Genomic DNA, 17778 nt, shown 5'->3' on the forward strand with positions numbered 1-17778 from the left:
TTCGTAGAACTAAATCAACCATTGAGCCATCAACTATATGTAATTCACAGAGAAGATGGTTTTAGCAAATAGCAAGGCGTGATGGTAGGTCTAGGAGTCAGAAATGCTTTTCCAATATTTCCGCCTATTTCACTGCTATTGTCGATAGCAACAAGAACGGAGGCTTTGGTATAACAGCGATGACAGACCCCAGGAGTATATTTTCTCCAAACTGGGCCTACTGCTGAGAAATATCCAATGATATGCTTTATTTTCCAGTTCTCATCACCAAACACAGTAAAAGAAATTATGCCCACATTCAAACTGGAACGTAGGGGCCTCGGTACACCTCTAGCTTGCCATTAGCCAGGGTAGTGAGCTTGCTCTTACTTTATACAGCCCCAGTTTGGAGGAAGGCATTGCAGATCTCAAAGGACCGGTCTTAAGTTTTGCTCTGCCATCAGAACTGTCTCGAAAGATACACCGTTCGTCATTTAGGGAATCTTGCCAGATGAGATGACAAACATATAACATGAAATCAATAATTACCGCGAATGAAAAACGTCGAAAGGCAATATGTAAGTAGATGGCAACAGCATTGGAAACGCTCTGGAAAGGGTCGATGGAAATAGAAGCTAATCCCTGTCAGCAAAGAGTGTTTGGAGAAATGGCATGGGAAAATCAATCATGGAGGACTTCGACAGTACCTGCACCAGTTCAAATTGAACACATCACCTGACGCAAAGGCCCCAAGAGTCCAGATACATACATGAATATTTGAACAGTACACTTCCCATAATATTATTGTTCGGCTAGCCCAAACCCTCCCAAAACCTCAAAAGTGCACGCGCTTGTATTCCCCGCTATAAGTTTGAGGACCTGTCCTCTCGTCCATAATCTATAAGGGTAAAGTTGGTAGTACCAATGCAGCTGTATATATATGTGGACTCCTTTCACCTTCACCTTTGGGGACATCGCTTCTGGGCCCATTATCTCCTGAAAAGTCTAGTCTCTAAAAAAACGGACTTCGTAATTCTTATTAATAAAGCCCTCGTTTCCCATTTTCTCCATTGGGTGAACTTGTAATTCGTATTGGTACATTCATTCGCTACATGAACTAGTCTTGCTTCCTAAGCAATATAGAATCCAGTCTAATTTAACTCCTCGTGGTCCAACAGTTTGACCTCTGTCTCCACTGGTAGCGGTAGCGGTCTGTATGTCAGTAACGCAAATTTCGGAAATACGATAAGGTCGAACCCCTTTTTCAAAGCCTCGTGATGATGTCTCTCTCACAGGAGTCATAGATCTTAGACAAGTAGGATTTAGAAAAAAGGCAAATAGAATTGGATTGAAGATAAACACCGACAAAACCAAGGCTCTCCCTCTGACGACTCACCACACTCCCCCTACCTATATTACTGGGCATGGCATCGAAAACGTCGATCAATTTATATATCTAGAAAGCGTTTTTTCTGCCAACGGTTACATCGAACTGGATGTCGCTCGACCAGATCCGCTTTCCCTAACTTGTCTAAAATCTGAAAATTTAGTTATCTCAACACCAGAGTCAAGCTGAGACTATTCTGTACTAGGATTGTTACAGTGTTGCTATATGAGAGTAGCTCCAAGCCTTCGTCAACAATGCAGTCCATCTGGTCAGTACTTAGTATGCAGGGGTTCCGCAGAGCCGCGATTTTCCAGGTGCGATACCCAAGCCCCCCACTAGCCCCCACTTATCTCATTCGATAGGTAATCTCAGCCACAAGCTTTCTTTAATTTATCGTGCTGCGAAGGCTCCTTTTTGCTGATCTGTACTTTGCTTTTGTGGCGCACGCCCCCTCGCAGGCGTGTAAACGTTTTGCCAAAAGGCAGAACTTATGACACTCCTACCGTAGGTGGACAATTTCCGCCATCCACAAGTACACAGAAAGCCTGTTGAGACCTCTCCGAGGCATGGAAGCTTCACACAACTCATCACTGAACTTACAACAATGTCAACAGCAAAGCCACCACCCACCAAAGTGCTCTCCAGCGCGACTCTGCCTGTTGCAAGAGCTTTGGTGCACGCTGCGCCAACCAGTTCCAATGCTATTCACTGGTGAACACTTGCTGAAAAGGCTTCCAAAACTCACCCCTCGATGATCAACGGTGCCAGAGATTCCGTTGCAAAAGTTACGTAGGGTATGCCCTCGGCAACATGGGGGCCGGAAAGTTAGCGTAGATGTCTAGGTGAGGCATGCCGCATTCAAGGACTCTGGTATTGATGTCAGCTCCTACCAGGATTCGCACAAAGACAAGAGAGACAAAGTCATTCCTTCGAACCCAAATGACAGCGATAACCGACAGGCCAAGATGTCGTGAAGCGGGTCCGTGCTCCAGTATTGCTCGTTGATTAGCACTAGACCAGCTTTTATTTCGAACGAACTGCGCTGGCAGCTTGTGAATGGTGGCACTCCGGTGCATGCTAATTTGTGCGGTCCTGGCCCTTTCTAGTTCAGCTATATGTGCAATGCTTTCATCAGGCACGCCGCAATCCTTGAAGAGAACACAATTCTTGCTTTCGTTGAAGGTCTTCGCTTCTGCGGCAAGCTGTCCTCCAGTCAGGTGTCTGGCAAGTTACAGGCGTGTGCCTATAGTTCAGACATCTGTAACACTTGGCAGGGGTTGTCCGCATTCGTGCCCTCAGTCCTACCCATCCAATTTTGATTTTACCGCTGTTAAGGAGATACCTCGCGTGTTACTCGACGGCTTCCAACACACCGAATTTTTGGCCTTTAGCATTCACAGAGGTGATACCTATCCGAACATTGGTTACCTCTGGATATTCACGCATTATGGGTTCCTCCCCTTCAACCTTTTCTGTGAAACAGTCTTGATCTCGAATTTATAGGGAGCACATAGCGTAGAGCCTAGAAGCTAGAACCTTCGTCCCCAGTAGCCCCTTGATCGCTTCACCGTGCGTACTCTTGGTAGTTGTCTTCGGATCTAATTCAGCATGGACTCCGCCACCCTTCGTTTTCCATATGGAAGACACTTCTGCTCCATCGTCTTCGAATTTTGTCTTGTAGCGGAGAGAGCTTCCATGACCGCCTTGCCTTCCGCCAGCTTATTGAGCAGACTCGACGATCTAATCCTTTTTCGTTTCCTTGCCTTTTCTGTTAGTGGTTTTCAATGCGTAATCTTCTTCTCCGACGACGTAGCGTGTTGTTTCCATTTGTCCTTCTTTTTTATCTTTTTTGGGCCCTGGAAACAACTTGGATAGAGTCTTATTCAAGCACTTACAGTGTTCTCAGCAGGAAGTGAGACTGTTTCTGCTTGTCACGCGACTTCTGCTGCTGTCACTGTTCGCTTGTCGGAGGAAATTCAGTCCAATTGTTCCTTCAGTTCCATTAGTCCATTTTTGACGACGTTACCAAACGCATATGCTTCACCACTGTCGCACATTTCCTGGTGAGCTTTTCCTCTTCGGCTCTAGCTAGGACAGTCGACTACATTTCCACTCGGTTCGTAACCGAATCCACCTGCTCTCGTTTAGCGATTTTGACTGGACTTTTTTCCAGAAGCAGAGCAATGCAGGGTACTGGAGTTGCCGTACCCGCACTTTGCAAGGATTCCTCTTTACTTAGACGTTCCGATGTCCCGGCCTTTCGCTGACGGACGTATTTTTGTGCTGAGCCCAAATGAAGGCAACTCTCCCTCCTTCCTTGTTATAGCATCGGTTTTTTGTTTAATTTACTTTTATTCCGCATGGGGTTTGCCTTTAAATTTTGGAAAGCAGGTTTACCAATGATGGCCAAGTGATTCACAATGCGATAGGCAGTACCTTGGACAGCCAGTTCTGACTATTTGTATCCCATAGTGATGGGAGTAGCCTACTGCAGTCATATAAATGAATAATAAATTATAAATTTTCGTTGCATTGGCAGGTCTCTCCAAAAAGAAGCTGTGCAAATGCATAGTTATGGTGAATGACAAACTATTAACCTTGCAAAATGTCATTTGATCTTTGTCAGCACAGATCACATCGCGCTTGCAAAGAACGAATATTGCTGAATGAAATAGGCTAGTTCGTCTAATGTAGAATTACGTCCAAATGAAGGCCTTTTCTTCACAGCGCCTGTCTTGTAAAAGAATCAATACATGTTGCCCAAAAAACTGACAGATGACGCTAATACTTGCTCTTGGCTGTTGGTTGGGTTAGAAAAGTTGCACTAAAATTCTCTCTATTTCCTCAGCTCTGTCGAACGTCGAATGAATATCATCCCTTAAAATTCTTCTCAGCAGAACTAAGCTTGCAACATCAGTTATACCTAGAAAGCCAGTAGCTATAGGTAGCGAACAGTCTCGGTCGTAATTTTGAGGCTTCACACAGCAAGTTATACCACGCAAAAAGATGAAACACACTCAAATTCTCTATACTAACGATGTTGAAATCTATAGTTGGGCTGAAACTACTCTTCGACACAAATCTGTCTAAAAATGGTTGACCTTAATAATGGCACAAGCGACAATGCCCGGAATAAGACTCTAATCATGTACGAAATGTGCAGGGAACTAACTGCTGTCACTCTTAATCTTTTTCTTAAGCCTTTGTCCCGTTCAGAAACGGGGTCGGCTCGTCCTGTTCGATTGCGCCATTTTAGTCTGTCAAAGGCATGATTTAGATGCGATCTCGAAGTTTTCAAATCACCATCCAGGATATCAAGCCATCGTTGCTTCGTACGGACCCCGATGTTCAGACCAAACTTGGGAAGTGAATTCTCGTTAGCGAGAATCAGACGCGTCTCTCGCAACAGCCCATTGATCACGGATATCCTCATTTCGGATGTGATCATTACGTGTCACACCACTGGTCCAACAAAGAGGTTTCGTATCCATTACTGCGAGGCGGCATTCATTCGCTTTTACAGTCCGTCAACAGTCAGAACAAAAGAGGGCAAAGGGGCGAACGACTCTGCCGTAAATTTTGAATTTGATACGTCGATCATAAAAAACGCCAGTTGTGGAATGCCACTTCATTCAGGCTGCGCTAATGCGTGCAGCAATTTCATACCGCAGTTCACCACTACCTGATAGCATTGATTTGAGATACTTAAATCGTATAGTTCTGAGTAGGTCACTCTAAATATTCAGGATAATTTCGACCCAAAGAATAATGAAGGACACCAACGAAATTCAATAACAACTTAATGAAACTGAAGCTTATAAAAAGGGAGGTCATAATGGTATTGAAATGGGAATTCTATTAGCTTTCCAGTGCAACAGCAGCGGAAGAAAACGATGGACAACTTTAAATAAGACTCCACCTTAGACTGAACTCGTCCTTATATCAAGGGGCTGACTAAATCTCGAATGAACCACCGTATCCACGAATATGTCAAAATAGGCAAAAGAGCTAATTAGGAGGGTAAGTAGGAGAGGCATCAGGAGGGACAGTGATATCATTGGGGGAAGCAGTGATTCCATTGACTGGCAAGCGACTCAACCGCAAGCTATCCGGGCCGAAACAATTAAGGAAGAATTTAAACTGCTCAGTAAACTTAAAGTTGGTCCTGAGATATAACATCTTGACAGTTTGGTCCTGCTTTAGATATGATACATATCCAGATCCACCAAACTTCCTAGTCCATTATCCAACAATAAATCCACTTGTAAACATGCTAACTTACCTGAACTCTTGCTGAATCAAATTTCGCCATAATATTTCCGAGGATGTATCCTAGCCGACTGAGCAATGCCAACGATTTCTCCACTCCGCAATTCGGTATATTATTGCTGGGACCCAATAACATCCCGATTCTGGCCGCGTACATAGACAACGCTTCGCAGCAGCTATCGTGCTCAGACATAACACTGGAATCAATAAATATTAAATTTGGATTTCACCGTAAGATACCAACTCCTTTGTTTGAAAAAAAGCCAAAGAAAAAGTCAAGAAACCATTAAGGATGCTGCCAAAAATGTAAATGCACTCCCTGAATAGCAAATGTTGCCGAGTTCATTATACAACCTGGTCTAGTCAATGATACTCAAACAACCGTTTAATTTATAGTTAAGGTTTATGTGGTCCTTTATTGCTATTGCAAACATTTGTTACTTTACTGCACTCACCCACCCCGTCCTTACCTTAATGTCCTGACTATATTCGCCTGCACCTCGGGTTCACCCAAACATATCTCAGCGGCCTTCACCAAGTGCGGACATGCCAGCTCCAAGTTAATGTCCTGCTTTTCCTTCGTCTCCTTAATGATGGGGAAGTTTCCTTCGGGCAAACTTACACTTGTCACCAAGGACTTTGAGAGATTTACACTATTCACTATGACTTGCGGTATTCCCGCCAGCGCTCGTAGGGCAGCCGATAATTGAAATAGAGCGTGTAAGGGTGGCCCGGAAAGTTTCTGCACGGCACCGACTTCATTAAGGATTTGTAGATGAAGGACCATAAGTTGAACAGCCCCGTGACGGGCAAGACGATGAGCAATTGATTTCTGTTTATTAGTCACTTGAGTGATAGGGGATTTCCCGTTTACGTTTGCTGTAGGGTTGGGTTGTTGTTGTATGGCGCTGGCAAGGAAACGGACAGCCCCGTAGCCGTAGATGCAAGCTTCAGGCTCGTCGATTGGGCTGGCACGACCAAGTCCTTCGATGAGTAACTCTGGGACGTCACTATCCGCGAATAGGTGGTCGTTAGTCTCGCTGCGAGCCACTTTGAAGACAAGTTTACAGGCTCCGGTTAGGTTGCTGCCCGTGACACAAAGCTGTAAATAAGGTCATTAGATAATCCAGGATTTCAATATGATTCAAATTGGTTTTACCGCTAAAACTACCCGAGCGACCGCCAGAAGTATCTTCGGTGAGGAACACTCCACTAGGCCATATAAGCCACCCAAGATAGCCCCTCGCCAATTGCCCTTAGCTCCCTTGACCCTCGTATAGAGTTCTACCAGGATCTGAAATTGAGTTGGAATTTATTTTCACAAAAGCACTAAGCCATCAACTCCTTTTCCAATGACATTATCAGAGGAAAATCGAGCAGATTATTAAACCTTATTTCGATGCAAATGATGTTAACAAGGACATTGAGCTCCGAGACTGTAACTATTCACAGGATTTCGATCATAAAACTTTCCTGAGATTTATCGAAACAGCTGATCCCGGAGTTCCCGAACAGTTTCCCATAAAACCCAATAGGATATCCTGAATTTTATCCTCACATTAACTTGTTCAGCACGAGACAAGTCCATGAATAAAACTATAAAGTCGACACTCTTTTTCCCGCCATTTGATCCAACATAAATACCAATAACTTGCCGACATCAATTGTCCTCCACATACTTACGGCATTAATATGCTGAACAGTTTCCTCATTGCATTCCTTTATTCCAGCATGTGCTTTGAGCAAATCCAATAACGTTTCGGTAGTCGATTGTGCTAAGAGGTCATTGCTTCGGGTGAGACGTGTCCTGGTCACAAAAGGAGCACTCACTCCACCTACCCCCACTGCACCACCAATACGAACAGGACTATCCTTGCGACGATGATTTCCAACTAAATCCACTTTGTTTGGAATTTTATCCTTTAACGGGATCGTTGCTGGAACATTACCATCGCCGCTGGCGGATGATAGCGCCACATCGAAGGATTTGGTTTGACGCGTCCGGAGAAGATTGCCAGCTCTCGATGAAGACGTATGGGACGAGGATGTAGTTGCTGCGGTGGAAGTGTCCTTTATGGCTGCCGATGGTTGTGATTCATTTTCAATATTTTGGTTTATGTCAATTTTATCGGATGTGACGTTATCCTCTAGCTGGTGCTGATTCTGCTGCTGCTCCTGCTGTGGTTGGTCTTCGTGGCTGAGATTATTGTCTATGGAGTCTTGAAGATCCGGATGATGTGGTGGCATTTCCTCGGATACTGCTTGGGTTTTTTTAATAAAAAAGATGGAATTGCATTAGAAGCGTTTTTCAAGGAAGAAAGGAGTACGTATTTGTATGTAAGGAGCGCCTCGACACTGCAGACGACATAAATCAATCGGTTCGCAAACGCAAAATTGGATTACAAACTGTTGGATCTGACTGACTGTCGGTTCCAGAAAGGATACCATGCAAGGTAAATGAAAAACAGAGACTAGAATATCTGGGAAGGCTAGTATGAAAGCACCTACTCTAGTCTCGAAAATGGCCTAGTCCTTGCAGCTGTCAAGACATTGGGAAATACCCATATCCTGCAGGAGTGCAGACTCGAACCTGCATGAGACTCGTTTAAAGTGACTCTTCCCACAAAGCCTCACTGGAGGCTATCTGGTGTCATTAGAAACATCATGGCCTTTTGCGTGGAGTTGCCAAATCGTCCTTCGTGCGGATAAAGGAACGCTTGGCGAATCGGTTGTGGGCATGCACATAATCCCATGGGAATGCATATGCACAGGCCGGGTAGGTGAGAGGAAACGCTCACCCGTGAATAAAATTGGCTATAGGAAGGATACCCAGAAGTCAAACCAAATATGGAGGACGAAAAAGGGAGGACGGTGCAGGGCTTCGAAAACATCTCATTAGTGGGAAACTTGATTACTGTGACATCTAATACTACAAGTGATAATAGTGGAGTAGAAATTAGGCCCGCACCGGATCCTTTTGGTAAGACCACAAAGCAAGGAAAGTCACCACTAAGGGCAACGTTGCCCGTAGGCAATCGAGATTCATTTCGAGACGCGGAAAGGAATATGGATAGTCCCGGGATCAACATAAATGCTGTCATTGTAAATGACGAGCGTAGAAGGCAGGAGCCTGGAACAGTGTTTTTTTTCATTATGAGTTCATTAACGAGAAGCAAAATATCCAGCAAAATACCGGGGCTTTGATATATAGCACTTAGCACTCAACATAGAGTAGGTGAGTACCCTGGCAAACAGAGTAGGGATGGAATTATTGGACCCTTTGGTACCCAGCTGATAACCAAGAAGGAAAAGGTATGTTTTCCAACGAAACGTTAGCCGGCGAGAGTTCTTACGTCGATATCCTTCGCAAAGTCAAAGCGGATCCAGCCCCAGCCACAATTGGCAGCCCTGGGTGGTAGTGCGAGTCGTATCAGGCATACGCAGAAAAAGGATTTGACGTTGGAAATAAAAAAATGCAACGAGATGTCAGCGGAGAATTTTTGCGTTCAAGTGGAAAAAGGGGCCTGGTAAAGGAGCAAGAGTGAAAGCTCGAAAGCAAGTGATAATAATCGAGTGGAAAGACTTATACGAGGTTACGTCGCCGGGAGATATCTGTATTGTGCTAAGCGAACAATTCAACTTTTTATCGGAATAGAAAGGTACCATAAAGAGGATGAAGAAGGCACATGGAGGTACACAGACCACTATTATTTGCTTTCCGATGGAATCAGCGGTTAAACTGGTGCGAGCATCGTCCATCTCCAAGTACAGTGAAGACAAAATTCTGGAGGGTTGAGCGGTCCAACACCAAAGCCACCACAGGTCTCTTAGTACAATATAATAGCGAACAACAGGCTGAGTCGACATTCAGCTGGAGCAGTGCCAGAAAGCCAGGAACCTAGTTTATTTAATTTCATTATCCAATTATTTTATTTCATTTTTCTTTTCCCTTTTCATTTCACTGTTCATTTTTATTTCTTCTTTTTCTGATTTATTTATTTCCTTAAATTGAAATGTTGCTACGGTCGGTGGGGCTTTTCAGTTTTTTTTTTTTTTGTCATTTGCTCCCTCCGATCTCTGCCAGTCCGTTTTCCGCGTGGCTGCGGAAATTGTTGCGTCGGCGGACACAAATTTAGTTGGGCCACAGCCATTCTCTACTCAGGTGTGCTGTCCCTTTTCTTTTTCTTCGCTCTCCCTGATATTCCTAATATGTCGGGAAAGGAGAAATCTGCGGAAGGTGCAGTACCACCACCAGCGGCAGTCTCCATTAGGGTGCCCTCCTTGTGGCGGCGCAATGCGGCTGCTTAGTTCCACCAACTGGAAGCGCAATTTGCGATGGCGGGCGTCACGACGGATGCCACCCGGTTCAACCACGCCCTCATTAGTCTCGACGAGGAAGCTATTGGACTCGTCACGGACGTCCGCTTGAAGGAGCAGCTGATTCGGCGCCTTTCAATAAGTGAGGAAGCGAAGCCTAACCACTTGCTGAATGAGCTGACGCTAGGCAACCGTACCTCTAGCCAGTTGCTTCAAAAAATGAAGCAACTGGGTGGGGATAAGGGTCGGCTCTGAGCTGCTAAACTCCCTCTGACTGCAACGACTCCCGGAGAGCACCCGCGCAATCTTGGTCTGCGCGGACTCGGGATCGCCGGAGGTGTTGTCCGCCACATCCGACAAGATACACGAGGTGTACGCGCGCCCCCTTTTTGCGGAAGTTTCCCGAAACACAACTCGGTAAGTGGAGAAACTTAAGTCAATGGTGACAACACTGGCGACGCGGTCGCAAAGCGAGCAGCGACGGTTGATAATTTGCGTTCGGGAGGTAGATCTCGATCACAATCACGGTCGAGGTCTGCTTCCCGAAATGACCGTTCGTGTAGTCGTACGCCGGGACCCTCATCGACCTCGACAATTTGTTGATACCATCGTAAAAACCGAGCTTAAGCGACTAAATGTACCACCGGATGCACGTCGACACGGGCACTGAGATGTCGGTTCTCCCTGTACCCCGTCCGAACACTTTAATCCCACAAAACTTACGACTGGCTGCCGCAAACTCTTCTCCCATCTGTTCATATGGCTTTAAGCAGGCGGATGTGAGTCTCGGACTGCGCCAGACGTTTTCGTGGCGTTTCATTTTGGCGGATATTAGCATGGGGGGCTACTGTTGGACTTGCGTGACAAGACTTTGATAACCCGCACAACCTCATTACAGACGTCAGGGAAAATTTCTGTCTGCCAAAATGGCACGATAATTTTCGAGCATGTTGCCGACATACCAAAGTAGTTTCTCTAAGCCGGTTAAACAGCACAAAATCAAAACTACCAGCTGAATCTTCTCGTAAGAGCGTCCACTTTTACCCCAAAAGCTTACTGTTGCGAAGAAAGAATTTGAATACTTGATTAAACAGGGCATCTTTTTTTTTTCTTTTGTGCGTACACGGAGGTGGAAAATCTTAGAAAGACACGTCCGACGCAGCTCCGCCGCCCGAACGGTGGAACTACAGCGGGCGCGTGTTTGATTCACACCCACTAAAAACCACCCCCGGTCTCTCCAGCCCCAGCCCCGCGGGACCACCATTGAGATATTACTTCGCGGGGTAGGTTTGCTCTTAGGCACTCATCCTTCTCCTATTTGTAGCTTTCCTCCTTCTTTGCTCCTTCAGCAACTCCTCCTGCATTTGGATGATTGCGGAGCCAACCGAAAGCCACTTCTCCTCGGAATCCAGCATATCAGCAACCAAGTTCTCCGGGGTCCCGCTCCTGCCCAGCACCTGGTTTAAGATCCTTCTCTCCATCGCAAATCGTGGGCAGTGAAACATCACATGCTCTGGATCCTCCGGTATGCCATCGCATCTGGGACAGTTCGGAGAATCATCCAACCCAAAACGGTGCAGATACTGCCTGTAGCAACCACCGTGTTCCGTAGGGAACTGGGTAATCTGGTAGTTGGTCTCCCCATGTTTTCGCTCAAGCCACACTCTAATGTTGGGAATGAGCCTGTGCGTCCACCGACCTTTCGTAGACTCGTCCCATCTGCGTTGCCAGAGATCAAGCGACTCTGACCTTGCCACATTTCTACGCTGTGCATGCCCCTCCATACGTCTTGCATTGTACAGGACACTCATTTCTTTCGCCAGAATGTCCACCGGGATCATGCCTACCACCACCAATACTGCCTCATCTGATGTGGTTCTAAAAGCACTGCAAACCCTCAAAGCCATCCGCCGGTAAACCGAGTTCACCTGCTTCCGTCTCTGTGAGCTTGCAAGCGCCTCGGCCCACACAGGCGACGAGTAGAGCAGGATGGAGCGCACCACTCAGGCTAGCACCAACCTCCGGCAATGTTTCGGTCCACCAATATTTGGCAACATTTTTGCAAGTGCCGTGGTGGCACTGGCTGCCTTTTGGCATGCATACTCTAAGTGTTCCCTAAAACTCAATTTGGTGTCAATTGTTACCCCCAGGAATTTGATAGCCGGTTTTGATACGACCGTATGTCCACCGACCTCCACTTTCACAGTATTATTTTTCCTGCGATTCGTTATTAAGACCGCTTCCGTTTTCGCGTCCGCCAAGGTCAGCCCGGCCTTTTCTAGCCAGGACTTTACCGCTCTCACTGTTTCCGTTGCGTAAACCTCAACATCTTCTGGGTGTTTTGCTGCAACAACCACATCTAGGTCATCAGCAAAGCCGACAATCGTAGTCCCCTCTGGGACGGGAAGAGCAAGCACCCCATTATACATGATATTCCACAACAGGGGACCAAGTACCGATCCCTGTGGTACCCCGGCTGTGACAATGTACTCTTTGGGGCCTTCAACCATCCCGTACCAGAGAGTCCTCTCTGAGAGGTAGTTTTCCACCAAATTCGCTAAATATCCGGGGACACCTATGTCAGCCAACGCCCCTTTAATTCTATTCGTTTTTGGCATCCAACGCCACCACGGCACAGCAGCCACCAGAAATCAGCGCACCTTTTCCCAGGTTTACCACCATGCCAATTGCGTCCACCGTAGAGTGGGCGTGTCGGAAACCAAACTGGCGTTCCGACAAACCATTGCTGGCTTCGACGATGGGCAGGAGTCTGTTGTAGATGACCCTCTCCATCATCTTCCCCATTGTATCCAACAGGCAGATAGGACGATACGACGCTGGGTTTCCAGGTGGCTTGCCAGGCTTCGGAAGCAACACCAACTTTTGCTTTTTCCACTGGGCAGGGAATATTCCTTCTTTAAAGCACGCCTCGAAGGTGTTGGCGAAAAGGTCGGGCCTAGTCTTCACTGTCAGTTTCAAAGCTCGGTTGGGGATGCCATCCAAACCTGGGGCCTTGTTGTTACCGAACCTACCACATATTTCCGGCAGCTCCTCCACAGTTACAGGCGGTATTATCCCGTCATTTAGCTGGACAAAAATTTTCCTTCCCCTATTTTCGTGGTGAGGGAACAGAGTGGTAACAATCTGTTTCAGGAGGCGCGGACAGGTTACCTTAGGTGATTTCCGCAGCCTTTTCATCACCACTCTGTAAGCCTCGCCCCAAGGGTTTATGTCGGCATGGTCGCACAGCTGTTTGAAGCAGTTCTTTTTGCTCCTCCGAATGGCTTCCTTTAGGCGGCCACGCAATTGCTTGTGTGCCTCCTCTCGACCGTCGCCACCGGGTTTTCCCCTGAGCTTCTAGCAAAGCCTCCTTGCCCAAAAACATGCGGCTCGCAAACTTGCGATTTCGTTGTTCCACCAGTAGTTGGGTTGCCTACTGGGGAGCAATCGCCTTCTGGGCATAGTAGCATCGCATGCTTCCGTCACCCATCGAGTGATCTGGGTGACTTTCTCTCCAGTCGTACCATTCAGGGATATGTCGGATTTGAGCACCGCGGAAAATGTGTCCCCCTCGAAAGCTTTCACTGTCCAGCCAAGCATACCACCCGGCATTCTGCGAAAACTCTTTTTCGAGCTCGATCCGCCCTTGATCTCTATGCAGATTGCCTGGTGGTCGCTGTGAGCATAGTCCTCACTGGCATGCCAAGCGATTCTACTGGCTAAAGTGGCCCAGGCCCCTTCCCCGAAAAGTGTACGAAGACCCAACATTCACCAGTACGACGTCCAGCTCCGCGAATGCTTCGAGGAGAACACGTCCCCTGACATTAGTTATCCGGCTGCCCCATTCAAGAGCCCACGCATTGAAATCGCCTCCTATTATTATCGGCCAACGTCCTCTTGCATCCAAAACAAGAGCAGCGAGCATCCGCTCATAATCGACGAGTGTAGCGCTGGGTGGAGCATAGCAACTGTAGATGTGGATGCCCTTCACCTTCGCTCTGATGAAGCCCTCCTCCGGGTGCTCCATTATTTCCTCGAAGGCTTGTTCTCCACAAGTCCACAGCGCTGCTTGGCCCGTTTGGTCTTTTACCCAAACGCTACCACCGTGGTTTCGGTATGGTTCACTTAGTATGGCCACATCGATATTTTTCTCGCGGATGGTTTGCGCGAGTAGATCCCGCGCCGCCTCGCAGTGGTTGAGGTTGATTTGTATCAACCTCATCTGCGATTTTTGCTAAGGGCTCTCCTGTATTCCGGGCACCTGCTGCTGCCCGCAATGTGCCGATGGTACACACTCTCCTTTCCTTTGCACAGTAGACAATTTGGGTCAGCTCCGCAGTCCTTGCTGATATGGGGCAGGGCATCTATAGACCATCCAATAGCTATTAGTCCTCTCCACTTCATTAGATCCCTAAGCCAAATGGCGAATGGAGGCGTTTGAAGGCTTAGAGAGTTCCAGACCGATACCCCACTTCACTCATCCATAATTTTGGGTAATCGCTTACGAACTGCCGTATTTTGACAATCTTGGACTTAGCCAAGGCGTATCATCAAATCCTTGTCGCTCTCAAAGACATTCCAAAAACAGCTACATGCACACCTTGCAGACTCTTCGAGTTCACTAAGATGACTTTCGGCTTGGGCAACGCTTCGCAGACTTTCCAGAAGTTCATCTACTCTATCTTGCGAAACTTGAACTTTTGTTTCGTCTACATGGATGATGTTTTGGTCGCTTCCTCTTCTGAATCGGGGCACTTTGAACACCTCGTGCGCATTTTTCAACGTCTCCTTGAGGGGAGACTTGTCCTAAACGTTGAAAAATGCAGATTCCTGCAAAGGCTAGTAAAATTTCTCGGCCACTTGATAATCTCTGACGGCAACCAACCTGGCCCAGACAAGGTTGAGGCGATTAAGAGCTTTCCAACCACGGTAAGGGCTCTGCAAAGGTTCTTGGGCATATTGAACTTCTATCGTCGTTTCTTGCCTAAAGCCACCAAGTGATCGTGAACGCCTACTTGATTGGGCCCAAAATTAAAGACTCCCGCGAGGTTGCATGGTCTGCTGAGGTCGTCCATGCGTTTGAGACAGTCAAACAGCAGCTCGTTCATGCAACACTACTGGCATTTCCTCAGCCAGATGCACCCCTAGCTGTGTTTGTCGATGCCTTACATACGCGATAGGCGCCACTCTTCACCAATGGGTAAATCAAATCTGGCAACCGTTGAGCTTTTTTTCAAAACAGCTCAAAACGACTTAACGCATATATAGCGCCTACGATCGTGAACTACTTGCCGTATACCTAGCTACGAAATACTTCCGTTTCTCCCTTGAGGGTAGGCCGTTCACCGTGTTCATGGGCCATAAGCCGCTTACTTTCGCGGTTAGACAAAATTCCGATAAAGCATCCCCACGCCAACTTCGACACTTAAGTTATATCAGCCAGTTTACTTCTGATATCCAACAGGTGTCTGGAAAAGACGCTTTGTTTCGAATCTCAGAGTTCACAGTACCCACCGCGATTGATTATATGACAATCGCTGAGGCACAAAAAGACAAAGCAGATTTTCAGAGCCTGAAGGCAAACTTCGATTTTCCCAGGAAAGTATTTCACGCACTTTACTTCTTCCATGAAAAAGGACATAAACTCTTGGGCCAGATAGTGCATCGCATGCCAGAAGTGCAAGATCAACAAACACGTAGGAAAGGAAGTAGGCGTATTCTCTAGCTCAACCAAGCGCTTTCACACCCATCAACCTCGACATCATCGGCCCTTTTCGAGACTCACACGGATTCAAGTCTTGCCTCATAATCATCGATATTATATTACGGCACAATCTTGTACCGAGTTCCTTTGTCGAGAGTGGATTCCGCACTTTGGTGTTCCATCCGCAATCATCACGGACCAGGGAATCCAATTGGAATCTACTCTTTTCGCGGAGTTAGAAAAACTACTTCGCCTCGAACAGCATAGGACTACCGCATACCATCCACAGTCCAACGATATACTGGAGCGTTGGTACCAGACGCTGAAGACCGCCTTAATGGTTCACGATGATCCGTCGTGGTCGCGGTCCTTACCTTTCGTCCTCCTCGGCCTCCGTACAGCCCAACGAGGGGAATTCAGGCCCAGGCGCCTCCCCGCCGACCCTGTGCTGAACAACAGAATAGGTTTAAGCGAATCAGGAATGCTGCGCCTGCGAAGATGCGGTCAGCTCCACCGTCCCGATACGCGATATCGGAGGTCAAAACCCCTATGGATCTTGAGACGTGTAGACAGGTCCTCATTAGGGTGGACGCTCCTCGGAGGCCGCTTCAACCACCATACGAGGGCCCTTTAAAGTTCTGCAATGAGGCGAGCACTCGTTAATGCCCGACGGCGGCCCCAAGTGGGTATCCTTAGCGTGGCTTCAAAAAGCGCCCGCGAAGCGTCACATTCGTCCCGTGACCCTCATTGCCGAGATCACGTGGTCGGTTTGCTTCGCTGTTTCAGCTGGGGTCGAAGTGATGTGGCGGCACATCGGATCCTATGTCGCCAAGGTACAAAAAAGTAAATTGCTACCTGACACAATTCAATCCATGGTAGATGAGATTCCCAGCAGTAGACACGGCTATTCCTAATTGTTTCATTCAAATTACTTGACTCCCCCTTCCAGCAAATGCTCTCAAGATTTCGACTCCAATTCATCAATCCATGCAGCCACATCATCAAGCCGACATTCAGTCACAGTTCACCTGCCATCTCATCAATATTGGATATCCTTAATCAATTCATGACCCAAATTACGACCGACTCCGTAATTACCGCCAACTGCTTCACTAAGGCACGTCAAATTAAGATGGAAGAAACATCTTTTAATATGATTACCATCATCACGCTCGTCAGTGATTACTGCCATCCCCGGATTTGATGAGAGAGCAAATCTGTCCTCATTAAATTCACATTAAAGACTACATCATCAATACAAATCGAAGAGAAAAGTTCGTGACTATAAATTGATATGAGCGTCTATCCTGGACGTGACTGCAAACTGGATAAGACGAAATCCAGTTTCGCATGAACAATTTGTTTGAATTACACCTGACGTCAGTATAATGTATTCCGGCGTCGCACGTATCCTTTTTTCGACGTTACTTCCACCCCTTCCGTCTGCCCGGAACAATCTTAAACATTCTGACATACAAAGCAATGGAAAAATGTACGTAATCATAAAGGATACTCTCTTCCGGAATACAAATACTGGCAGTCGCACGTCTTCCTTTTCGTGTCCTTACTAATGTTCACTACTTGTACTGACTTACATATCTCTGGTGTCTATCTCTTGAAAGAGTGCTCGATTGACGGCATGATAGTCAACAGTTCTTCTGTGAATACCTGTCTACATCTGCATGAAGACACCGAGCATGTCCTTTTGGAAGTACTTCACTAATATCGACAGTTTAATCGACTGTCATTCCGAAACTCTGTACAGGAATTCTTTGAATTCAATCCTGAGAAATGAAGGACACTTGTGCGCTTGCATGTCCCTCGTAATTAGGAGCCAAATCCACCCCCTGAATATCTTTTGTTTGGTGGAAGTATCTTTGATGGATTCTCTGGAATTGATATTAATCTTTGATTTCGAATTGAACTTTCGCTTAATTCCTGGCTCAGAATTTTCCTATCCTTCCAATTATTTCCCATGCAACAATTCTCCCCCGATCATCCCCTTCAACACCGAGGCTCCATGGTTAGTTTTTAATCCGAAGCAACTCAATTTACTGCCGGCCAGTCCCAGTCCTCCTTTCGGAGCAACCTCTCCTGCCACTTTCCAAACATATTTCTCTGG

The 17778-nt window shown here is 46.8% G+C and overlaps 1 protein-coding gene across 2 annotated transcripts in view; it reads right to left on the minus strand.

The window, feature by feature from the left end:
- The window catches only part of LOC119656033 (armadillo repeat-containing protein 2), a 48779-nt gene that overhangs the window by 2439 nt on the left and 28562 nt on the right, over window positions 1–17778 (minus strand). The window contains exons 5-8 of one of the 2 annotated variants that reach the window (XM_038062299.1): window positions 7319–7896; window positions 6795–6929; window positions 6106–6737; window positions 5649–5832 (exon numbers count right to left, since the gene is read on the minus strand). In XM_038062299.1, the coding sequence (XP_037918227.1) occupies window positions 5649–5832; window positions 6106–6737; window positions 6795–6929; window positions 7319–7896 (1529 nt within the window). The remainder of the gene's footprint in view (window positions 1–5648; window positions 5833–6105; window positions 6738–6794; window positions 6930–7318; window positions 7897–17778) is intronic. The other variant, XM_038062300.1, reaches the window with a different exon arrangement.

Source organism: Hermetia illucens, chromosome 4, assembly GCF_905115235.1.
Source record: "Hermetia illucens chromosome 4, iHerIll2.2.curated.20191125, whole genome shotgun sequence".
In the NCBI taxonomy this organism is placed as follows: domain Eukaryota; kingdom Metazoa; phylum Arthropoda; class Insecta; order Diptera; family Stratiomyidae; genus Hermetia; species Hermetia illucens.